The sequence below is a fragment of the Miscanthus floridulus genome, chromosome 9, assembly GCF_019320115.1.
Source record: "Miscanthus floridulus cultivar M001 chromosome 9, ASM1932011v1, whole genome shotgun sequence".
In the NCBI taxonomy this organism is placed as follows: domain Eukaryota; kingdom Viridiplantae; phylum Streptophyta; class Magnoliopsida; order Poales; family Poaceae; genus Miscanthus; species Miscanthus floridulus.
This window is the reverse complement of record NC_089588.1, coordinates 104,323,956-104,350,032: the sequence shown is the minus strand read 5'-3', so window position 1 is coordinate 104,350,032 and position 26,077 is coordinate 104,323,956. Positions and strand designations below refer to the sequence as shown.

The window sequence follows — 26,077 nt, the reverse complement described above, 5'->3', positions numbered from 1 at the left end:
GTGGCGTGGATATAATACAACAGCAACAACAACAATAAAGCTTTTAAGTCCCAAACAAGTTGGGGTTGGCAAGAGTTAAAACCCAGCAAAAACAATCAAGGTTCAGGCACATGAATAACTGTTTTCCAAGCACTCCTATCAAAGGCTAAGTCTTTGGGTATATTCCATCATTTCAAGTCTCCTTTTATTGCCTCTACCTAAGTCAACTTCGGTCTTCCTCTGCCTCTCTTCATGTTACTATCCTGGCTTAGGATTCCACTACGCACCGGTGCCTCTGGAGGTCTCGTTGGACATGTACAAACCATCTCAACCAGTGTTAGACAAGCTTCTCTTCAATTGGTGCTACCCCTAATCTATCATGTATATCATCATTCCGAACTCGATCCCTCCTTGTATGACCGCAAATCCAACGCAACATATGCATTTCCGCGACACTTATCTGTTGAACATATCGTCTTTTCATAGGCCAACATTCTACACCATACAACATAGCAGGTCTAATCGTCGTCCTATAAAATTTGCCTTTTAACTTCTGTGGCAGCCTTTTGTCACATAGCACACTAGATGCTTGACACCACTTCATCCACCCCGCTTTGATTCTATGGCTAACATCTTCATCAATATCCCCGTCTCTCTGTAGCATTGATCCTAAATATCGAAAGGTATCATTCCTAGGCACTACTTGACCTTCCAAACTAATATCTTCCTCCTCCCGAGTAGTTCTACTGAGTTTTAGTTCTACTGAGTTTAAAATCTTTGGACTCCAAAGTCTCCCGCCGTAACTCCAGTTTCTGATTTACTCCTGTCCGACTTTCATCAACTACCACTACATCGTCCGCGAAAAGCATACACCGAGGGATGTCCCCTTGTATGTCCCTTGTGATCTTATCCATCACTAAGGCAAACAGATAAGGGCTCAAAGTTGACCCTTGATGTAGTCCTATCCTAATCGGGAAGTCATCCGTGTCTCCATTACTTGTTCGAACACTAGTCACAATATTGTTGTACATGTCCTTAAGATTCTTAGATTCTCCGCACAAAGCGCCTATTGGTGTCATCAAAAGAGTCATCCAACTGAAATGTTGTGTCCGTATTCTCACCATTGAATAATTTATCAAAATACTCTTGCCATCGATGTCGGATCTCATCCTCCTTCACCAAGAGATGCTCCCTTTCATACTTAATGCACTTAACTTGGTTGAAGTCCCTTGTCTTTCTCTCATGAACCCTAGCCATCCTATAAATGTCATTCTCTCCTTCCTTCGTACTCAAATGTTGGTCAAGATCCTCGTACGCTCTACCTTTTGCACACTTACAGCTCGCTTTGTAATCTTCTTTGCAACCTTGTACTTCTCTATGTTGTCCATACTCCTATCATGGTACAAGCGTCTATAGAATTCTTTCTTCTCCTTAATAGCCCTTTGGACTTCCTCGTTCCACCACCAAGTATCTTTAGCCTCGCCTCCACTTCCTTTGGTTACTCCACACACCTTTGAGGTCACCTTTCGAATGTTGATTGCCATCTTCTCCCACATGTTGTTTATGTCCTCTTCTTCCTTCCAAGAGTCCTATTTGATAACCGTTTCCCTGAATACCTTTGAAATATAATGTAAATAAAAAATACATCATAGAACATCATATATACTTTGTGTGAATATCATATGCATCTCATAATATATAGAAAAAGTGTAGAACATGAAACTAAAAAATATTTAGAGTAAAATAAAATAGGAGAAACAAAATTAAAATAAGAAAATCTATATAAAACTTAAAAGAAAATAGAAAGGAAAATGAAATATTGCGAGGCCGTCCAAATAAAACAAAAAAAATATTGCCACCACCTATAGCACTTGACAAACTTGGTGAATATGTTCTTTATTGGCTGCACTCCGCTGTAATTTGTGCTTATTGGCATAGCTAGTACGTTCCACTGAGTATAACCTACAAAAAAAGTTTTTGGTCCACACTTTAAAAAATAACTCCATTCCTGTAAGCCATATTGTCAAGCAAATGGCTGCACGTCCTATCAGTAACAAGGATTGATTTGAAATTCCCCTTGTTTGTACCATCTGTAAAAAATATCATGATATCTTTTGGGGTTCCAAACCTAGTACAAATTGAACCATTGTCTAGAGAAATTTAGCATATAATCAATCAAAGAAGAGGTGTTCAATTGATTCGTCATTATAGCTACAAAGTTGTAGATAGCGTTGTGAACTACAACTTTTGTGTAGACCATGTCAACATCCTACATTATTTAAAAAAGCAAAATTTTAAATTCGAAATTTGGGAGCATAAAACGATCTTTTGGAACTCTAAATAGTTTCAAATAAAAAAGTCTAAATATAAAATTGAAGATAACATTGAGCTCTACAATTTTAGTATAAATTTTGTCTTTATATGATTTTATATAAAAGTTATTAATTTTTGAGACAAGTATTTCTAGCGGCAGGCTCTTAAAATGCTCGTATCTGTTAACTGATTTATAGAGGCAGTCCCTTAGAATGTACAACCTCTGTTAATAGTCATTTTTGGAGATTGTTATCTTAAGACATACGCCTCTGTTAATCGATTAACAGATGCAGACGTCTTAGGATACCCATCTATGTTAACAGTCGGTTAATAGAGGCAGTCACCTTAGAACGCTCGCTGCTGTGAAATTGATTAACACATACGCCCGTTTGCGTGAGACTTGCCTCACTATTTTTGGTGATGGAACCTGGCCCTAAAAGTGTCTGCCTCTATTAACCAGAGAGTCTATCTCCTAACATTTTTTTTATACAATGGAAGCTGAGACAAGTTAATTCACTGCTTAAGCTAAGCCGCTGCGTCAGCATCTTAAGTCGCTTATTTGCCATCACTGATAGATGTGCTGCCTGTCTATTACACGTGCTTATAAAAATAACTAAACCCGCCATGCAAATAATTGTTAATTCGACATGGTATGCCAGTCACGCTATGGATCGGAAGCTGAGACAGATCTAACTTACTAATTTAACGTGTACGTGTAATCTATCCTACTAATTAACTAACCTGTAGATTTAATCTCACCTACTAATTAACGTGTTTAACCTCATCTATTCTACTAACTAATAACGTGACTAACTTAACCACGTGACACAAGTAGATATCACACGCTTTTACGTGACAAAATAAATAAAGTGACCGCCTTTTTAATCCTATTAGACATTATACGAGTTTAATTTAATTTCGTATGACAAGCTAATGGAATAATAATAACCTGACTTAAAACCTGATCTATGCTAAAACTTTTTTCATTTAAAACCGTTTAGGGGGCAAAATATTTAATACAAGATTGGTATAAGTTATTACAAAACGATACTCCCTCTATTCTAGGTTATAAAAACACATATGCATATCAAGATTCTGTAGCACCCAAATTTTTCATTCTTTTAAATAAGTAAAATTGACTTATTATGTTATTAAGTGTGCATTCAATTAAAGGAAATTAATAATTTTTTGCGAATTAAAATCAATTATAAGATTTGAAACTTTTGGATGCATACATGCTGCTGCACTATTTATTCATGTGATGATTGTTCTTAAATTAGTGTTCAAATGAGTTCAAAAATAATTTGAAAATGCTTTTGGGAAAAATTGTTTGGAAAATAAAAAGTGAAAATGATCATCTCCCCCTTCCTCGGTTTCGGCCTGCATGGCCTTTTTCCCGCGCGGCCCGCTCACTCTCCTCTCCCTTTTTCCCCGCTCGGCCCGCCAGCTGCTCGGCCAAGTAGCCGTGCCCAGCCCGGCACCGCAGCCCAGCCACGCGCCTCGGCGTCGCCGGCCCAGCAGCCGCGCCCAGCCCAGCAGCCGCTCCTGCGCCCGCACTAGGCAACCGCCCGCGCCCTGCCGCTGACGCCTGGCCCCACCTGTCGGCGCCGCCCCCAACCTCCCGCTCACTCCGCGCCGGTCCAGTCGCGAGGCCGCAACCGCCGCCCCACTCCGCGTCGTGGGAGCGTGCCCCCCATCGCGCCCAGGCCGCTTTAAATCGGCCCCGAGCCGTCTCCGCCCCTCCCTGCTGCCCCCCGCTCTCATTTTCGCGTTTGCCGAGCACCGAAGAAGGCCGCAGCCATCGCCCCGAGCCGTCTCCGAGCTCCAACGACCGCCCCTCCGCGCGGACAGCCTCCTCCGAGCCGCCTCCGACTCCTTTTCCCCCTTGGTGAGCTTCGCCGTCCTCCCCTCTACCTCCCGGTATCTCGTTTTCTCGTTTTTGTTGGCTTCCCGAGCTTTGGCCGCGAGCTCCGCAGGCCATGGTCGCCGGCCATGGCGGCCACCGCGCTAGCCCCCGTTTCCGGCCGCCGAAACGGCATGGCCGCGACCCCCTTCTCCCCCCGCGTCTCCCGGTTCACTCGGTTTCCCGTTTGGCGAACCCTAGCCCCCTAACCGAGCTCGCCGGCGTGTTCTTTGCCGCCGGCCATGGCTGAGCCTCGCCGGAGCCACTGTTCCGACCGCCAAACCTTCTCTCTCCCCCCCCCCCCACGTCTAATCCGAACCGTCCATCGCGAGATCAACGGCCACCAGTGACAGATACCCCTTCGCGGGTGATTTTGCATAAGAGCCCCTGGACTTTTCTAAGTCCTAACCCGCAGTCCAAAACGTATTTCTCCGAATGCGCAATCTCGATTAGAAAGCGTGAACTCCACGGCTTAAGTCAAAAGTACGCTTTCAGTATTTACAGAAATGCCATTCGAACTGTTTCGCTTATAAAATTGTCGTTTTAGCTCCGAATTGGTCCATTCAAATCGCGTTAGCTTCGTAATTTCATAAGCTACATGTTGGAGCTACTGTTAGTCAAGTTTGGAACTTTTTAATTTCATGATTAGATTTAATTAAATATAGGGCTATAGGAAAACCCGTTTTAATCATAACTTTCGCATTTTAGCTCCGTTTTTCGTGAACTTCGCGTTGACGTGATCGTAGCGAAACGTAGATAGTTTTACAAACATTTTATCTTGATTTCAATACCGTTGGTGTACTATTCTAATGATAGGAATGTTTGCTTTGCATGAATGCTTTTGGAATGTTGTATGTTGCCATGTTGGTCGCGTTCAGACGGTGAGGAAAACGTTGGAGACCAAGAACTCTTCGACGACCAGCAGGACCAGCACGAGTTTGTGAACCAAGGCAAGTATAACATGGGCTTTCCTTGATGTCCTATTTCACTTTAATCAATTACTCATTTGCATGTGTCTAATTTTGATACCCGTAAGGACATCCTAGTGATTGTTATCCTGTTCCTTGTCTCCTATGGGTTAAATGCATATGGGTAGATTGCTAGTGCTCTAACTGAACTTGATATACATGCTGATGAATGATACTATGGAACAAAGTGAGTAACATGATTTATAACAACTGTTCCATAGGGCGAAAGTGCAAATGACCTTTGTTCATGTTGCTCCCGGCCCTCCATAAGGACTTATCTGTCGGCAAAAGCTGGGACTGACAGTGCAACCGGGAGAGTCATATGGCTCTGACTTTAGCTCAGTAATAGGATCTTTCCTAACTAGTTAGAGGTTACCTTTTTGGCGCAAATGGGGCTTGCCACTTTGGGTATAGGGCTGCCTCTGTTCCTATGAGTATAGCTGCGATGGATTTGTGCCATAGGAAAGGGGGGTTCCTACATCTGCCTGCCAAGGAAACCAAGCGGCCCTAACTTGTTAGGGAAACCTATGAAATGGCTTCATAGTGTACCCTGTCCGCTCACCTTGGTAGTGACATGGGAGTAATTAACCCGAGCATATGGGGATCACGACTCGCGGTGAATGTGCACCACCTCTGCAGAGGGTAACAAACTGTTATAACAGCCGTGCTCACGGTTACGAGCGGCCCAGAAAACTCACAGAATAACCGGATACTTGATGATGATCATTTAAGTTGTTCTATGATGAAATATGGTAAACCTGACCTTGATATATGTTCTTATGGGAATTAAATGGGAGCTTAAGCATAACTTGATTATACTTGAGAATAAAAGTTTGACCTATTAAAAATGCTAACTGCAGTAAACCAGAGTCTATTCTTTTTTAGCTTCATAACCCCATGTTAGCTTGCTAAGTACGGAATGTACTTACACTTGTTTATTTTCTTTACTTGGATAAAAATCCCGGATGGGTAACAGATGGCAACGGGTATGAGGATTTCCCGGAGGATTATTAGGCTTGTGGTCAACCAGTTGACCTTCCCTGTGATGACGGCCACGAGAGTTTTATTATCTTTTTATTATTCCGCTGTGATGTATAAGACTAAGTTTTATTATAACTCTGATGTATGAGACACCGTGATGATACTATATGTAATTTGTCAGCTTGTGTGTGTGATTGACTCCTAGGCACACACGAGTTTTGTGCATTCAATTTTATCCTTAAAATTGGGTGTGACAGATTCAAACCTCACAATCTATGACCAACAATTTGTTCTATAATTTTCAAATTTTGCAATACAAATTTGATATGTTAGATTTGTAATCAAATGGAGAATCCAATGATCATAAACTTAAAATCATAAAAGATATAATACAAAATAACTGAATGGTCAAGTGTAATTTTTGAGACAGTGTCATATCAAATTCCAGTTTATAAACTAAACTGAAGAGAGTAGTATCCTACACTTAATCATAACTGACTCTATGGTGGAGTCGCCAAATCTGACCGCCTCTAAAGCAATTTTGTAGTAGTGAATATTTTCTTTTAGATATAACTTACTAACTTAACGTGTACATGTAATCTAGCATACTAACTAACGTGTAGATTTAATCTCACCTACTAACTGACGTGCTTAACCTGGCTAATCTATGCTACTAACTAATAACATGACTACCCTAACCACGTGACAAACTAGATGTGACCTTTGAACCGAAGTAGAGGTCACACGCTTTTACGTGACAAAATAACTAAAGTGACTTCACCTTTTTAATCCTATTAGACCTTACACATTTTTGCAAGACAAGCAAATAAATAATAACCGGACTTAAACTTTTAACCGGCCTGACAACACAAACTAACCTGGCATTTAATTTGTACGCGGCATCATGTGGTATTCTTTCGTATTGTGTTTTCCTTTTAACCTGAATGAATTATAGTAGGTGCATAAAACTTGGAAAATTGTATGTAGCCATAAAGTTGAGAGAGAGAAAGGTGTAACGTGACAATTACACAGATATCATGCATGTCATAATACGTACAGTAGTGCTTATTATGTGAGAGGGGTTACATATATATTTTTATGATTGTACCCTAACACAATATGTTTTAGAAAAAATGTATGTGATATATTGCACGTTAGATGCACCATACATACCTAACATATATATTTAACTTACTAGTACATGAGATATTCCGACGACATGTGCAGGCCCAAATCTTCTCACTCGGAAGTGTCATGTCCAAATTTTCTCACTACGAAGTGACATGTCCAAAATTTTCTCACTAGGGAATCATAGCTGCATTAGTTTTGTCTGACTGCTAGACACACCCCACGGTTTAGTGTCTCTGATTGTGCATCAACTAGAAATTTGGCCAGTAGGAGGTGTCTACTTACTCTATATTGCCTCGATCCATAAAAAAACGCAACTATGAGCTGAGATTTGTCATTTGTACATATTAAACTAGTTTAATTTTAACCAAGTTTATAATGAAAGAATTAGGATTTATGTTTTTCTAGGTTTACTATGAAAATGTATTTCATAATTAATTTAATTGTACTTATTTTGTATTATAAATGTTAGTATGTTTTTTTTGTACCTATAGTGTGTCACACCCCAAAATTTCCGATTTTAGGTTGTGCATAGAAAACACTAAATAAAATGAATGATTTCAATGTTGATAAGAAATTTCCCAAGTTTAGTTTAAGGTAGTGCAAATTTAGTTACGAAAAAAATGTGAATTTTCAATCTTTTCTAAATTAATTTGATGGGTTTCTCTTGATGTGATGTTTACTTGTTGCATGACTTTGTGTGGTGAGTGACTATAGTTTTAAAAACGCGTTTATTAAGTTGTTACTCCTTCCCTGGCAAGCCTCTGTTCTTTTTAATAAAATACCCGCTCTCTCGATCTTAAGATTCCAGAGATCCTTTTTCTTCATCTCCAAATCATTCCATTGAGTTCACCATTCATCAACATATCTCTAAAATCTTTCTAGGAATTATTTTGGCTTTTTCCAGAATCTTTTCCTATTTTTCTGTGAGCAAAATCCGGGACTTACAGTACAATCATGAGTGCTACATGGCTCTAGCTTTTGGTTCAGTAGAAGGACATTTTCTAGCTTGTTAGTGGTTACCCGAAAGGGCTCAAAAGGGGCTTGCCGAGCTGAGTATAGTGTCGCCTCTGTCCCTATGTGTATAGCCTGCGCGGAATGTGCTATTCGGAAAGGGGGCTCTACATTCCCTTGCCAATTGAAAAACTAGCGGCTACTAACTTGTTAGACGAACCTTTAAAAGACTTCATAGTGAACCCTGTCGACCTTTTCCTTGGTAGTGGGTCAAGAGGCTGATCACCTCGGGCGAAAGGGTAAATCACGGCTCATGGGTAAAGATGTACAACATCTGAAGAGTATAAAACCGTTATAACAACCGTTCTCATGGTCATGAGTGGCTTGGAAAACTCACGGAATTATGGGTTCTTATTATACTATGATGTTCATGCTCATGTTTATTCATTACTGTCTTATTGCCATTACTCATGATCTTGTCGGAATTGGAGCTTAAGCATAATTTAGCAACTCTGGTTCTTAATGCTAAAACTTGATCTACTAAAGTGCTTACGCAGTTCAACAGTGTTAGCCTTTTGAGCCTTCATTAGCCCATGTTATGTTTGCTGAGTACGACATGTGCTCACCCTTGCTATTTCCACACCCCAGACTTTAGAAAAGTTGCTCTGAAGATTGATTGAGTTACGAAGGAGTTTCCAGAAGATGGATAGAAGTGCTAGGCGTATGTACCCCAGTCAGCCGCCCCCTGTGAAGTTGGAGCCCAAAGAAAATATTAGTAACCGTTCCGCTATACTCTGATGTAAGTGCTAATTATAAGTATGTTTATGCTATATAACATTGATTCTGATATCCTCTATTTTGTTGTTGTATGTGTGGACTTCCTGGGCACACATATGACGAATTTGGTTTTGTTTTTAAAACCGGGTGTGACATAGTCAAACTTTAAATCATTTGACTTCTCAAAAAGTGAGAGTTTTTGCATCATTTTGTGGATAGACAGACTATTGATCATTCACATAATCACATACATGGAACATAAACTGATTTCATTACCATGGGACACCTATATGCACGGGGATTTTATTTTTCCTTGATTATTTAAATTAACTAATTGGTTTATGTATTCTAAAAGAAACCGGGTTGTGATTTTTTTGAGGTCCTACCTCCTAGCAGGTACAAGTATCATAGAAGACCCTAGTTACCAAAATTTTCTACACAAAAATAACAAATTGTGTACATAGTTGTCAACTTGATTGAATATGCCACACTGATGCCTAACACTAAAAGAACAATCTCATTGCCTTAAGTCAATGACTTAAAACCCAGTGAGCAGGGCCCGCCACAAGAAACCCCGCTAGCTTAAGTTTGGATATTACAATATATCGAAGATCCAGTCTGGATAGAGCTAATGTTTTCTAGAAGCAAAATTAATTGAGGGCCCAACAACTGGCGTGCACACACCATATCTTTCCTATATAAGATGGTAAAGGCCACGACTCCCATGTGCAGAGCTAAGGTTTTCTACTTTAGAGGAAATCAGTTCTATCAGCAGGAGAAAATGGAGATTTCACTAGTAGTTCCATATGCAGCTCTATGTGCTGTTACGCTGATGACCGGATGGTTAGTACACTGGGTGTACAAGTGGATAAATCCGCCATGCAATGGCACGCTTCCCCCTGGTTCCATGGGCTTACCTATCATTGGTGAGACCATGGAGTTCTTCAAGATGAGTGCCTCCTTGGACATTCCAAATTTCTACAAACAAAGAATGCAGAGGTGAGTTTATAAATCCGTACTTTGAATGCTCTCTAATTTTGTTATCATTGGCACCAGGCCCTTCTGTATCCACTTTTATCAACTGAATAATAATTTTAAGTTATCAACCCAATAATCTATAAGTACAAAGTACTCAAATTGAAGTGTCTGCTGTTTTGAAGTGAACCTTATATACAGAAGTTAAAAAAATAAAGATTAATTCATGGTCCTTCATAAAACAGAACATAGGCTTGTAAGAACCTGGGATGGTGCAATATATATGAGCAGAGAGAGTATGTCCAAAAGTTCCTTACCATTTGTTACGTATTGGAATACATAGGAATAAAGTACGGATAATTTCACATCAGACAATGCAATGAACTAGAGAGTGCTAAGCTCTTACATTGCTGCTGCCTTTTCAGCCCTTAGTTCATGGCAAAACAGCATAAAGAAGACACTTACATCAGAGACAAACATATCACTGATGTAAAATTATATAAACGTCACTGATGGTCATCATTTAGAGACAAATATATAAAGACACTTTGTGATGAGGGAAAATCAGAGATGGAGAAAATCGTGCCATTAAAGATATGGGGAAATCACATCACGGACACAAACTCTCAGATGTAAATTTCTCACGTTGTTTGTGATGAGGGAAATGACCCGTCGTTGATGGCGGCCTCTAACATAGTGGATTCGTCTATTCATACCTCACTCTCCCCATGACGGTCATTCTTTTCATGCTCTTTGAGGTCTTGTATTTTTCCAGGCCTCTTGATCATAGTGCATTATAGAAATGTTTCTCTGAGATATACACACTAATATACACATATTGACACTAAATATATTCAAATTATTTTCACGTGTACTTTCATGCTTTGTTGAAGTAATGATTCCAATAATGTCTAGTGATTTTTAAAATCGATCAATAACCTTTTCTTGTTATTATTGCTCTTAGGTACGGTCCCATTTTTAAGACAAATTTAGTGGGACAACCTATGGTTGTTTGTGCTGATCCAGAGGTGAACCGGTTCATATTTCAGCAAGAAGGGAAGTTGTTTCGGAGCTGGTACCCTGAGACAGCGAATATTATAATTGGTGAGAAGACCATCGATGAGTTTAATGGCACCTCTCAGAAGTTCGTTCGGAACTGCATGTCTAGATTATTCGGTCTTGAATATCTGAAGCAAGACCTCATTCCAGAACTGGAAAAGGACATTAGAGACACTTTTGCTGAATGGGCAGCTAAACCTAGCATTGATGTGCCTGATAGCACGCCTGATGTAAGTGCAATTATGGCTAATAATCTTTTACATTTTCCAATTAAGTTTGACAATTGATTAAATAAGATAAAGGGAACCAAAAGTAAGTACTACCTCTCTATCCTTAAATAAATCATTTCACAGAATGACGCTAATAAGTCAAACTATCCTAAGTTTGACCAACTTTATTAAAAAAACAAAAGATAACAACATCTGTGACACTATGTAAGTACATTATAAAAAATATATTTCATAATATTATATGACATTATAAACATTGGTGCTTTTTTTACAAATTTGGTTAAATTTAAAATAGTTTGACTTAAAATAACTTTAAAATTTTATTTAATTGAGAACAGAAGGAGTAGTCCCTCCATTTTGCAATGTATCTCCGTGTCCATCATTGTGCACAGACTCATGCAAAAGGTTAACCTCAAATTACATGAACGTTCCAACCCTCATAACTGACAAATCTATGTTTAATGCTTTAATAAACGGATTGACAACGCTCCTCTGAAACCCAGACTTTGCATTTGACGTTTATTTCAGGAAAATAATCAATCGCCACACATGGACATACATTTTCATACTCGAAAGCTGTGACATAGATTATGAAACCAAGCGAGAAATTAAATATATAATGATGCGGGGTATACATAGTTAAAAAAAACTCATACTGTAATCCAACCTCAATTGTAGCACCAAATAATGTACATGTAAAAATAATCCTCTATGAATGACTGTTGCATGATGTTGTCACACCCAATTTTAAGGATAAAATTGAATGCACAAAACTCGTGTGTGCCTAGGAAACAATCACACACACAAGCTGACAAATTACATATAGTATCATCACGGTGTCTCTTACATCAGAGTTATAATAAAACTTAGTCTTATACATCACAGCGGAAAAGTAAAAAGATAATACAACTCTCGTGGCGTCGTCACAGGGAAGGTCAACTGGTTGACCACAAGCCTAATAATCCTCCGGGAAATCCTCATACCCGTTTTCATCTGTTATCCATCCGGGATTTTTATCCAAGTAAAGAAAATAAACAAGTGTAAGTACATTCCGTACTTAGCAAGCTAACATGGGGTTATGAAGCTAAAAAAGGATAGACTCTGGTTTACTGCAGTTAGCATTTTTAATAGGTCAAGCTTTTATTCTCAAGTATAATCAAGTTATGCTTAAGCTCCCATTTAATTCCCATATGAGCAATTATCAGAGTCAAGTGTATCATATATCCAGCATATACCATCATAAATGATCATCAACAAGTATCCAATAATTCTGTGAGTTTTTCGGGCCGCTCGTAACCATGAGCACGGCTATTATAACAGTTTGTTACCCTCTGCAGAGGTGGTGCACATTCACCGCGAGTCGTGATCCCCATATGCCCGGGTTAATTACTCCCATGTCACTACCAAGGTGAGCGGGCAGGGTACACTATGAAGCCATTTCATAGGTTTCCCTAACAAGTTAGGGCCGCTAGGTTTCCTTGGCAGGCAGATGTAGGGACCCCCCTTTCCTATGGCACAAATCCATCGCGGCTATACTCATAGGAACAGAGGTAGCCCTATACCCAAAGTGGCAAGCCCCATTTGCGCCAAAAAGGTAACCTCTAACCAGCTAGGAAAGGTCCTATTACTGAGCTAAAGTCAGAGCCATATGACTCTCCCGGTTGCACTGTCAGTCCCAGCTTTTGCCGACAGATAAGTCCTTATGGAGGGACGGGAGCAATATGAACAAAGGTCATTTGCACTTTCGCCCTATGGAACAGTTGTTATAAATCATGTTACTCACTTTGTTCCATAGTATCATTCATCAACATGTATGTCAAGTTCAGTTAGAGCACTAGCAATCTACCCATATGCATTTAACCCATAGGAGACAAGGAACAGGATAAACAATCACTAGGATGTCCTTACGGGTATCAAAATTAGACACATGCAAATGAGTAATTGATTAAAGTGAAATAGGACATCAAGGAAGGCCCATGTTATACTTGCCTTGGTTCACAAACTCGTGCTGGTCCTGCTGGTCGTCGAAGAGTTCTTGGTCTCCCACGTTTTCCTCACCGTCTGAACGCGACCAACACAGCAACATACAACATTCCAAAAGCATTCATGCAAAGCAAACATTCCTATCATTAGAATAGTACACCAACAGTATTGAAATCAAGATAAAATGTTTGTAAAACTAATCTACGTCTCGCTACGATCACGTCAACGCGAAGTTCACGAAAAACGGAGCTAAAATGCGAAAGTTATGATTTAAACGGGTTTTCCTATAGCCATATATTTAATTAAATCTAATCATGAAATTAAAAAGTTCTAAACTTGTCTAACAGTATCTCCAACATGTAGCTTATGAAATTACGAAGCTAATGCGATTTGAATGGATCAATTCGGAGCTAAAACGACAATTTTATAAGCGAAACAGTTCAAATGGCATTTCTGTAAATACTGAAAATGTATTTTTGACTTAAGCCGTGGAGTTTACGCTTTCCAAACGGGATTGCGCATTCGGGAAATATGCTATGGACTGCGGGTTAGGACTTAGAAAAGTCCAGGGACTCTTTTGAAAAATAGCCACGCGAAGGGGTATCTTCTAATCCTGGCCGTTGATCTCGCGATGGGCGGCTAGGATCGGCCTGGGGGGGACGGCCGGCCGGAACAGTGTTTCCGGCGGCAAGCTCCATGGCTGGCGGCAGTGGACTCGCCGGAGCGCGCGGTTAGGGGCCTACGGGCCACGGTTTTCCAAACCTAGGGCACCAGGAGGTGGCACGGGTTCATGCGAACTCGCCTAGGCCGGAAGAGTGGCCGGAGGGTGCGGCCGTGGCGGCGGTCGCCATGGCCGGCGGCAAGGAGCCCACGGTCGCACGCGAAACGAAGTCAAACAGCCATGAAACACGCTAAAAACTGCACGGGAAGACAGAGGGGATCGAGGGGGTTCTCACAGAGGGGAAAAACAGGGTCAGAGATGGCTCAGGGAAGGCGGGTCACGGCAGTTCCGATCTCGGCAGACGGCGGGGCTTCTCCGTGCGACGGTGGCGCCTCCGAAGCGCGAGCGAGGGAGAAATTGGAGCGGGGAGCGAGAGAGACACGCGGGGGGGGGCTCGGCTTCGCTTTAAAGAAGCCAGGCGTGAGGAGGGGCGCTCCCACGACGCAAGAAGGCCAGGCGCGGCGGCGGTTGCCCAGGCGCACGCGCGGGCGGTTGCTGAGTCGCGCGGGGGTGAAGACGACGCCGACAAGCGGGCCCAGGCGGTCAGCGGCTGGGAGCGGGCGCAGGCGCGGGCGGTTGCCTGGCGCGGCTGCTGGGCTGGCGCGGCTGCTGGGCCGAGCGCGGCTGCTGGGCTGGCGCAGCTACTGGGCCGAGCGGCTGCTGGGCTGAGCGCGGGAAGGGGAGAGGGGAGCTGGGCCGGCAGTTGCCAGGGGATAGCTCGTGGGCCGAAAACAAGGAAGGGGAGGAGATGTTCATTTTTCCTTTTTATTTTCCAAACAAATTTTCCCAAAGGCATTTTCAAATAATTTTTGAATTCATTTGAACTCTAATTCAAGAACAATCATCACATGAATAAATATTGCAGCAGCATGTATGCATCAAAAGTTTCAAATCTTATAATTGATTTTAATTCCCCAAAAATCATTAATTTCCTATAATTGAATGCACACTTAATAACATAATTAAATCAAATTTACTTATTTAAAAGAATGAAAAATTTTGGGTGTTACAATTCTACCCCCCTTAAGATGAATCTCGTCCTCGAGATTCGGGTGATTACTTACTCAAACAGTTGGGGATAAGTCTTCCTCAGATCCTCTTCTCTTTCCCAAGTAGCCTCATTCTCTGTATAACGATTCCACTGCACCTTGCACATCTTTACTGTTCAGCTTCTCGTAACTCTTTCGGCAGTTTCCAAGATCTTTATCGGATACTCTTCATAAGTAAGATCTTCCTTGACAACAAGTTCTTCCAAAGGAATTTGTTCTTCTGGTACCCTCAGACACTTTTTCAACTGGGAAACATGGAACACGTCGTGCACACCGGATAAGCTCTCAGGCAGTTTCAACTGATAAGCTACTTCTCCACGTCTCTCTAGGATCTTAAAAGGTCCTATATACCTTGGTGCTAACTTTCCCTTCATATTGAATCTTCTCACACTTCTCATTGGTGACACTTTCAAGTACACATAATCACCAATCTCGAAAGTCAGCTCTCTTCTGCGGGTATCAGCGTAACTCTTCTGTCGGGACTGAGCTACTGTCAAATTGTCTCTAATCATTCTCACTTGTTCTTCTGCGTCTCTAAGGACATCGGGTCCAAACACTTGAGTTTCTCCAGTCTGATTCCAGAACAAAGGCGTTCTACACTTACGTCCATACAACGCCTCGAAAGGTGCCATCTTGAGGCTCTTTTGATAACTGTTGTTGTATGAGAACTCTGCGTAAGGCTGACTCTTATCCCAACTATCACCATACTGAAGTGCACAAGCTCTCAACATATCTTCCAAAATCTGGTTGATCCTTTCAGTCTGTCCATCGGTTTGCGGGTGGTAAGCAGAACTGAAATTCAACTTTGTCCCCAAGGATCTATGCACTTTATGCCAGAATTGCGATGTAAATTGGGTGCCTCTATCCGACAAAATTTTCTTGGGAACACCATATAAGCACACTATTCTTTCCATGTACAACTCTGCTAATCTTGCACCATTATAGGTAGTCTTGACTGGTAAAAAGTGAGCAACTTTGGTGAGTCGATCCACTATTACCCATATTGAATCATAACCTCTTTGAGTGCGGGGTAATCCTACAATAAAATCCATACCAACTTCTTCCCATTTTCATTCAGGAATCTTCATTGGTTGTAGTAACTCTGTAGGTCTTTGATGCTCAGCTTTCACTCTTTGACAAGTGTCACACAAAGCCACATATTCTGCCACATCTCTCTTCAAACCATACCACCAATACTTTTCTTTGAGATCTAAGTACATCTTGGTACTTCCGGGATGTATAGAATAAGCAGACTCATGGGCCTCCTACAGAATTGCATCTCGGATAGCTTTCACTTCCGGTACACATATCCTTTTCCCGAACCAAAGAGTTCCATTCTCATCCATTCTGAATCCGGGTGCCTTTCCAAGCACTACATTCTCTGCTATCTCTATAAGTTTTTCATCCTCCAATTGTCCTTTGCGTATCTCCTGCTCCAATGTAGGCTCTATCACCAATTCCATTGCATTAGTGACCAGGCTCAAGTTGAGATACTCTATTTCAGCACACAACTCTGCTGACATAGATGTTATCTGGATTCCATTGGCATAGCTCTTTCTGCTAAGTGCATCAGCTACGACGTTTGCCTTTCCCGGGTGATAATGCACGTCCAAATCATAGTCTTTGATCAATTCCAACCAGCGATGTTGTCTTAGATTCAGATCTGATTGGGTAAAGATATACTTCAAACTCTTATAATCAGTATAGATATCACTCTTATGTCCAATCAGATAATGTCTCTAGATCTTTAAAGCATGAACCACAGCTGCCAATTCCAAGTCATGAGTAGGATAATTCAACTCATGCTTCCTTAGTTGTCTAGATGCATATGCAACCACTCTTCCTTCTTGCATAAGCACACATCCAAGACCCAAACGGGATGCATCACAATATATAGAGAAGTTCTTGCTTAAATCGGGCAAAATTAATACTGGAGCTGTAGTCAATCTCTTCTTTAACTCTTCAAAGTTTGCCTGGCATTTATCCGACCATACATACTTAGCACTCTTTTCCAACAGAGCTGTCATGGGCTTGGCTAGCTTGGAAAAACCTTCAATGAACCCTCGGTAATATCTAGCTAATCCCAAAAAGCTACGAATCTCACTTACAGTTGTTGGTGGTTTCCAATTTAGTATATCTTGCACTTTGCCTAGATCCACCGCTATTCCACCATTGGAGACAACATGACCCAAAAAAGAGACTTCCTTTAACCAAAACTCACACTTGCTCCGCTTAGCGTACAACTTATGTTCTCTAAGCTTTTGCAAGACCATCCTTATGTGTTCCGCATGTTCTTCTTCAGTCTTGGAGAATATTAGTATGTCATCTATGAATACTACCACAAATTTATCCAGAAACTCCATGAACACCTTATTCATCAGATACATGAAGTATGCAGGTGCATTGGTCAATCCAAAAGACATAACGGTGTACTCATATAATCCATACCGTGTAGTGAATGCTGTCTTGGGTATGTCCGAGTTCTGAATCTTAAGCTGATGATAACCAGATCGGAGATCAATCTTGGAGAACACATGAGCTCCTCTCAACTGATCAAACAAATCATCAATCCTAGGCAAAGGGTATTTATTCTTGATGGTAACCTCATTAAGTGAGCGGTAATCCATACACATCCGTTGACTACCATCCTTCTTATCCACAAAGATCACAGGTGCCCCCCATGGGGAAGAACTGGGGCGTATGAAACCTTTTTCTTGCAACTCTTTTAGTTGTTTCTTAAGCTCTTCTAATTCATTAACTCCCATTCTATATGGACATTTAGCTATTGGTGCAGTTCCAGGAAATAATTCAATAATGAATTCAATGTCTCGGTTAGGTGGCATACCTGGCAAGTCATCGGGGAAGACATCCGGGAACTCCTCCATGACACGATCTTGTTCATTGAATTCACCATCTAGCTGGTTCACTGTGGCTGTAGGCTGAGCTTGCACTACTACTTCTACATAGATTCTATCCCCATTGAGTGATGTCACAACCACAGATTTCTCCTGACACTGAATCACTGCCCGGTGTTGTTTCATCCAATCCATTCCCAGAATAAGATCGATTTCCGCTGTTCTCAACACAATAGGCTTCACCTTGAAATCTACCCCCCTTAAGGAAATGCTAATTGAGGGGCTCCAATAAGAAGCGGGCATACTACCTCCCGGGGAATTCACTAGTATAGGATTTTTCATGGCACACAAAGGTATGCTATGCATTCTAACAAAAGCTTGGGAGATAAAAGAATGCGAAGCACCAGAATCAAAAAGTACGGTAGCAAAAATAGAGTTGACGCTGAACATACCCAACATGACCTCAGGCGTCTCCTGAGCTACATCAGATGACACATAGTTCACCTTCGCTGTGAGAGGTGGTCGGGCGTTGAACTTCTGATTGTTGGTCTGGTTTTGAGGTGCTTGTTGGTTCTGCTTCTTAGGACACTGATGAGCATAGTGACCTACTTCTCCATATCGGTAACAGGCATTGGGATTGTTGGGTTAACCACTCTTCACAGGAGCATTGTTAGGCACTCCCTGGCGTGTTGCAGGATTGCTAGACTATTGCGGGGGACGCTGATTTCCAAACTGTTGCTGATACTGAGGGCGTTGCTGGAACTGGTTCCGCTGAGGATACTGACCACGGTTTCCCTGGTGAGTTGGTCCTTGATTCCTCTGCTAGAAACCTTTGCTGGGGATAAGCACGTGGGTGAGTGTTGCTTCCAAAAGCTTGCCCTTGGAGCCTTCTCTTCTTAGCTTCCATCTCCTTGCGCTTATCATCAATCACGATTGCGCGATTCACCAAAGACTGGAAGTTAGGATAAGTATTAGACATCAGCTGGAGCTACAGTCCATCATAGAGTCCCTTGAGGAAATGGCGTTGCTTATCCTTGTCATCCACTACATCATTAGGAGCGTAGCGTGATAGTTGTGCAAACTTGTCCCGATACTCCGCCACAGTCATTGATCATTGCTTGAGAGATCTGAATTCTTCCTGCTTCAGTTCCACTAGTCCATCAGGAATATGGTATGACCGGAAACTGTCCTTAAATTCCTACCAAGTGATAGCAGGAGCATTGTTGGGACGTCCAAACTGGAATGAATCCCACCAATCCTGAGCAGCTCCTTGGAGTTGCCCGAAAGCGTACAACACCTTCTCAAGGTCGTTGCATTGTGCTATGTTCAGTTGTTTCTCCACAGCACGCAACCAATCATCGACCTCCATATGGTCTGAGGCATGGGTGAACACCGGTGGACGACCTTTCATAAACTCTCCACGCTTATCTCTAACCTGGACAGGCGGTGGCCCTCTTGCAGGTTCATTGTCCAAGCGCTGCATCATAGCTTGCATCAGCTGCGCTTGCATTCCCAATATCTGTTCCATGGTCACAGGTGGCGGTGGTGGATTTATAAGAGCATCACGCCCACGACCACGGCCTCTGCCTCTTCTTCCTCTTGCGGCCATCTGTTTTCCAACAAATGTGCAAAATTTAGAGATTTTTTTCCAATTATAGAGAGCTTACAAAAGATAAGAAACAATGCTGAGAATTTTCTGGACAAGATTCAAATTCAGCAGTTCAGTAAAACTGTTATAACTCGAGTTTCAGAGATCCAACAGAGGTGCTTCTTCTTGTAGATGGAAGGCTGTCCTAGTTGTGCTCGAAGTTCATCCACTTGTTTTTGAAGACGTCTCTACGCCCTCTGAGATGCACGCAGTTCTCCTTTGACCTCATCATCCACTCCCTGCATAGCGTGGACATGCTGCACCGTTGCCTCCAGAGTTGGGTCATTCTCTGGTGGAGCCAAAACCTGCCAAACACCCTCATGGTCATTTCGACGAAGGAACTTGAAGCGATCCTCCCTCATGGCCTCAAAGCGACGACCATGGTAGTGGATGTACGCATTCTGTGCTGCATCCTCCATGCCATCCAAAGCATGGGCTCTCCTAGCAGGGGCACAGTGGACAGTCTCCACCTCATGTCCATTAATGATATCGTTCCATGTGGTGACCACCAGCTCTACCTTCCAGAAGGTAGCCTCCAATGGGTGCTTGTACTCGGCGTAGTGGTAGCTGATGGAGGCGTGCAAGTCGGGGAAGTAGTCGTCCAGCACGTGGGTGAGGAGAGTGTGGTAGTAGGCTGTCTCAGGAGCTAGCTTGAAGTAGTACTTGCACTTCTAGCCAATCTCATCGTCCTCCACGGGGGCAGCTGGGGAGGGTGCAGGTGTAGGGGAAGTAGCCATCAACTCCTCAGGTGTAGCTACCACAGGATAGATGGGCACGGCAACTGGTGTAGGAGCAGGTGTAGGCGTCGGTGTAGCCATCTCCTCGTCGTCGGAGATTATCACAATCTCCCTCTCCGCTGGTGGGGCACGTAGGGTGAACATGGCACGATAGCCAGCGGTGCTAAGTCGGGCAGTCTTCGGATTATGAGACATCTATAGATTTAAAGTGAGATGAAATTAGAATCAACAATTTTAAATAATAGATTAAGGTATGAAAAGCATAAATGTTTTAATAAAATAACAAGAATAAGTCAGTAAGCAAGAAGCCAGAGGAGCAAAGATGCTAAAACGACCATTTTCTAACTAGGCTTGCGTCCTACAGTCAACACGGCTCTGATATAAATTTGTCACACCCAATTTTAAGGATAAAATTGAATGCACAAAACTCGAGTGTGCCCAGGAAACAATCACACACACAAGCTGACAAATTACATATAGTATCATCACGGTGTCTCATACATCAGAGTTATAATAAAACTTAGTCTTATACATCACAGCGGAAAACTAAAAAGATAATACAACTCTCGTGGCGTTGTCACAGGGAAGGTCAACTAGTTGGCCACAAGCCTAATAATCCTCCAGGAAATCCTCATACCCATTGTCATCTGTTCCCCATCCGGGATTTTTATCCAAGTAAAGAAAATAAACAAGTGTAAGTACATTCCGTACTTAGCAAGCTAACATGGGGTTATGAAGCTAAAAAAGGATAGACTCTGGTTTACTGCAGTTAGCATTTTTAATAGGTCAATCTTTTATTCTCAAGTATAATCAAGTTATGCTTAAGCTCCCATTTAATTCCCATATGAGCAATTATCAGAGTCAAGTGTATCATATATCCAGCATATACCATCATAAATGATCATCAACAAGTATCCAATAATTCTGTGAGTTTTCCGGGCCGCTCGTAACCGTGAGCACGGCTGTTATAATAGTTTGTTACCCTCTGCAGAGGTGGTGCACATTCACCGCGAGTCGTGATCCCCATATGCCCGGGTTAATTACTCCCATGTCACTACCAAGGTGAGCGGGCAGGGTACACTATGAAGCCATTTCATAGGTTTTCCCTAACAAGTTAGGGCCGCTAGGTTTCCTTGGCAGGCAGATGTAGGGACCCCCCTTTCCTATGGCACAAATCCATCGCGGCTATACTCATAGGAACAGAGGCAGCCCTATACCCAAAGTGGCAAGCCCCATTTGCGCCAAAAAGGTAACCTCTAACCAGCTAGGAAAGGTCCTATTACTGAGCTAAAGTCAGAGCCATATGACTCTCTCGGTTGCACTGTCAGTCCCAGCTTTTGCCGACAGATAAGTCCTTATGGAGGGACGGGAGCAATATGAACAAAGGTCATTTGCACTTTCGCCCTATGGAACAGTTGTTATAAATCATGTTACTCACTTTGTTCCATAGTATCATTCATCAACATGTATGTCAAGTTCAGTTAGAGCACTAGCAATCTACCCATATGCATTTAACCCATAGGAGACAAGGCACAGGATAAACAATCACTAGGATGTCCTTACGGGTATCAAAATTAGACACATGCAAATGAGTAATTGATTAAAGTGAAATAGGACATCAAGGAAGGCCCATGTTATACTTGCCTTGGTTCACAAACTCGTGCTGGTCCTGCTGGTCGTCGAAGAGTTCTTGGTCTCCCACGTTTTCCTCACCGTCTAAACGCGACCAACACAGCAACATACAACATTCCAAAAGTATTCATGCAAAGCAAACATTCCTATCATTAGAACAGTACACCAACAGTATTGAAATCAAGATTAAATGTTTGTAAAACTAATCTACGTCTCGCTACGATCACGTCAACGCGAAGTTCACGAAAAACGGAGCTAAAATGCGAAAGTTATGATTTAAATGGGTTTTCCTATAGCCATATATTTAATTAAATCTAATCATGAAATTAAAATGTTCTAAACTTGTCTAACAGTAGCTCCAACATGTAGCTTATGAAATTACGAAGCTAATGCGATTTGAATGGATCAATTCGGAGCTAAAACGACAATTTTATAAGCGAAACAGTTCAAATGGCATTTCTGTAAATACTGAAAACATATTTTTGACTTAAGCCGTGGAGTTTACGCTTTCCAAACGGGATTGCGCATTCGGGAAATACGCTATGGACTGCGGGTTAGGACTTAGAAAAGTCCAGGGACTCTTTTGAAAAATAGCCACGCGAAGGGGTATCTTCTAATCCTGGCCGTTGATCTCGCGATGGGCGGCTAGGATCGGCCTGGGGGGGACGGCCGGCCGGAACAGTGTTTCCGGCGGCAAGCTCCATGGCCGGCGGCAGTGGACTCGACGGAGCGCGCGGTTAGGGGCCTACGGGCCACGGTTTTCCAAACCTAGGGCACCAGGAGGTGGCACGGGTTCATGCGAACTTGCCTAGGCCGGAAGAGTGGCCGGAGGGTGCGGCCGTGGCGGCGGTCGCCATGGCCGACGGCAAGGAGCCCACGGTCGCACGCGAAACGAAGTCAAACGGCCATGAAACACGCTAAAAACTGCACGGGAAGACTGAGGGGATCGAGGGGGTTCTCACAGAGGGGAAAAATAGGGGCGGAGATGGCTCGGGGAAGGCGGGTCACGGCGGTTCCGATCTCGGCGGACGGCGGGGCTTCTCCGTGCGACGGTGGCACCTCCGAAGCGCGAGCGAGGGAGAAATTGGAGCGGGGAGTGAGAGAGACATGCGGGGGTGGGCTCGGCTTCGCTTTAAAGAAGCCAGGCGCGAGGAGGGGCGCTCCCACGACGCGAGAAGGCCGGGCGCGGTGGCGGTTGTCCAGGCGCATGCGTGGGCGGTTGCCGAGTCGCGCGGGGGTGAAGACGGCGCCGACAAGCAGGCCCGGGCGATCAGCAGCTGGGCGCGGACGCAGGCGCGGGCGGTTGCCTGGCGCGGCTGCTGGGCTGGCGTGGCTGCTGGGCCGAGCGCGGCTGCTGGGCTGGCGCGGCTACTGGGCCGAGCGGCTGCTGGGCTGAGCGCGGGAAGGGGAGAGGGGAGCTGGGCCGGCGGTTGCCAGGGGATAGCTCGCGGGCCGAAAACAAGGAAGGGGAGGAGATGTTCATTTTTCCTTTTTATTTTCCAAACAAATTTTCCCAAAGGCATTTTCAAATAATTTTTGAATTCATTTGAACTCTAATTCAAGAACAATCATCACATGAATAAATATTACAGCAGCATGTATGCATCAAAAGTTTCAAATCTTATAATTGATTTTAATTCCCCAAAAATCATTAATTTCCTATAATTGAATGCACACTTAATAACATAATTAAATCAAATTTACTTATTTAAAAGAATGAAAAATTTTGGGTGTTACAGATGTTATATCCTCTATAAACTGATTAATTTGACATGAATTTTTTTGCAGGTAATCTTTGTGCTTGTGGCTAAGAAGATGCTTGGCCTCCATCCCTCAAAGTCAAGAGAATTGAGAAAGAACTACAGTTCTTTCCTAGAAGGATTGATATCTTTCCCCATATATTTCCCTGGGACAACGTTTTACCAGTGCATGCAGGTTTGTAATAATTTTTATGTTTCACACAGATTAAGTAATAATATTACAAAATATTTTCTTCATATTGAACATATATGCAATTCAGCTACTCAACTGTAACAATATAAGCATTTGAGCATGTTGACTTTCAGGGTTTTTAGTTATTAATAAGCCCCATGATTGTATTATATTTTGTGAGCAGGGAAAGAACAATATGCTAAACTTAATGTCAGATCTATTGAGAAAGAGGATAAGCACGACTGAGGAAAAGCATGGAGATGTTCTCAACATGATGGTTGAAGAAATACAGAGTGAAAAGCCGACAATAGATGAGAAATTTGCTACAGATGCACTGTCTGCTCTCTTGTTTACAAGCTTTGTGACATTGTCACCCAATCTCACACTAGCGTTCAAGTTCCTCAGTGATAACCCAACAGTTCTGGATGCTCTCAAGGTATCGCTAAATTACTAGGTTATATATTCCGCATAACCACGTGTGCACAGTTTCACTCTAGAAATAAATATGGATAGGGATAGATACTCTTTTTTGAGAAGGAAGGTTAAACTCAGAGATGATTAACATTTTACATCCAGTACATATAGCCGATGTTGAATAATGCAAAATCATTTTGCTTCAGGAGGAGCATGACACAATATTGAGGAACAGAAAGGACTCAAGTTCTGGTTTCACATGGGAGAAGTACAAGTCATTGACCTTCACTAATATGGTGATTTCGATCCTTATTTATGCTTCCATTTCATCATGGGCTGGGTTAGCCTGTTTGGATCTTCTTCTCTAACTTAAGAGAGCTTGTTCTTGTTTTGCATGAAGGTTATAAATGAGCTTACGAGAATGAGTAATGTCACACCAGGGATTTTCAGGAAAACTTTAACAGACGTGCAAGTGAATGGCATACTTATACAATTGTACGAAAAAAATTGTCGGAATTTTTCATTATTGTTTAGGTAGTGTTTTTAGGAGTATATAAATATGATACAAAGAAGTGACCGAATAACCACAAAATAAACCATTTCTAGCGCCCTATTAATTCCACTTCCTTAGAAACTGACACTCATTAATGTAATAATTCCATGTCTTAACTAGAACCTACACTAATGTATCTGTCTGTTTGGAACCAACATTGATTTCTTTATTATTATTGTCTGATCATAACAATGACCTGTAACTGTAGATAGAGGAAGGATTTTGCAGTGTTGGTTCTAGTTTAGAAACAAAACAATGACAATGGAACTGCCAGTGTTTGTGCAGACAAGAACTAACAAACAAACAAACAAACAAATGTGATTATCCTTGGTGACCAACAATGACAATGGAACTGCTGATAGTTTTTTGTCACCAAGGACAAGGAGTATCCTTGAGTATCACTGCCATTGTCTGAATCCAAACCAACACTAACGTGTGGGTTATGGAACCGACATGACGAAGACTTCTGTGGTAGTGAAATTAGATACAAACTCTAGTTTAATGTTTAGGAACCTAGCTGCCATGTTAGGGCAATGAAGCATCCAAAGCTATGTTGTGTATATAATTATTTTTGCATGAGTATATAAGAACTTACACATGCATGTAAACCCAGGGTATACAATTCCAGCCGGGTGGATGGTTATGATGAGTCCCATGGCAGTGCATCTAAACCCAGAATTCTTTGAAGATCCACTCAACTTTAATCCATGGAGGTGGCTGGTCAGTGACAAATTAAACCCCAATTATATTGCTACCCATTTCTATCGCCATTATGAAAATACTGACGATCCCAGAAATGCAGGATGAGTCAAAGCGAAATGCACAGAAGAATTTTGTGCCATTTGGGTTAGGCATAAGGGCTTGTCCTGCATCAGAGTTTAGCAAGCTTTTCATGGCACTTTTCCTCCATGTTTTGGTGACAAAGTACAGGTAGTTACTGGCACATGACAAAACTGCTATTTATACATTCGTAGGCTGGCAGCGCTTTGACATGCTTCTGAATTATTTTGAGTATTTGCAGATGGACGAAAATCAAAGGAGGGGAAGTATCCCGCAAGGCAGTCATCATGTTCCCACAGGGATATCAAATTCAACTACTCCCAAGGGCCTAACTGATCATATATATACTTGTGCTCGAGATACCTATATATGTGTGAAATAAAATTGGAATATGATGTTAAAATGCATGGATGCATGCTCAAATAGTACGTACGGTGTGAGAAATGTATCATTGCATATTTGTAAGTGTCCTGTTTCGGTGTGTGAAGATATATATTAAATATACG

At 42.2% G+C, this 26,077-nt stretch overlaps 2 protein-coding genes across 3 annotated transcripts; one reads left to right on the top strand and one right to left on the bottom strand.

Annotated features, from left to right (window-relative positions):
* Positions 1–3,646: 3,646 nt before the first annotated feature.
* On the bottom strand, positions 3,647–4,273 carry LOC136480477 (uncharacterized). Its single transcript, XM_066478005.1, has one exon. The coding sequence runs from the start codon at positions 4,271–4,273 to the stop codon at positions 3,647–3,649; it is 627 nt and encodes a 208-aa protein (XP_066334102.1).
* Positions 4,274–9,752: 5,479 nt separating this feature from the next.
* On the top strand, positions 9,753–25,994 carry LOC136482515 (cytochrome P450 87A3-like). 2 transcript variants are annotated; one of them, XM_066479724.1, is made up of 9 exons: positions 9,753–10,002; positions 10,943–11,267; positions 23,681–23,827; positions 24,009–24,260; positions 24,445–24,534; positions 24,639–24,717; positions 25,405–25,511; positions 25,594–25,721; positions 25,813–25,994. In XM_066479724.1, exons 1-9 carry the CDS (start codon positions 9,785–9,787, stop codon positions 25,901–25,903), a joined length of 1,437 nt encoding a protein of 478 aa, XP_066335821.1. In that variant the 5' UTR covers positions 9,753–9,784; the 3' UTR covers positions 25,904–25,994. The 2 variants fall into 2 exon arrangements, with proteins under 2 accessions (XP_066335821.1, XP_066335820.1); XM_066479723.1 differs by lacking the exon at positions 25,813–25,994 and having other exon boundaries at positions 24,639–24,733.
* The last annotated feature ends 83 nt before the right edge of the window (positions 25,995–26,077 follow it).

Excerpts from the sequence above, each read along its gene's own strand:
- LOC136482515 (XM_066479724.1), top strand. The coding sequence starts at position 9,785 with ATGGAGATTTCACTAGTAGTTCCATATGCAGCTCTATGTGCTGTTACG. Across the intron at positions 11,268-23,680 it reads TGCCTGATAGCACGCCTGAT|GTAATCTTTGTGCTTGTGGC; the intron begins GTAAGTGCAATT and ends ATTTTTTTGCAG. Across the intron at positions 24,261-24,444 it reads CAGTTCTGGATGCTCTCAAG|GAGGAGCATGACACAATATT; the intron begins GTATCGCTAAAT and ends ATTTTGCTTCAG.
- LOC136480477 (XM_066478005.1), bottom strand. The coding sequence starts at position 4,273 with ATGGCCTGCGGAGCTCGCGGCCAAAGCTCGGGAAGCCAACAAAAACGA.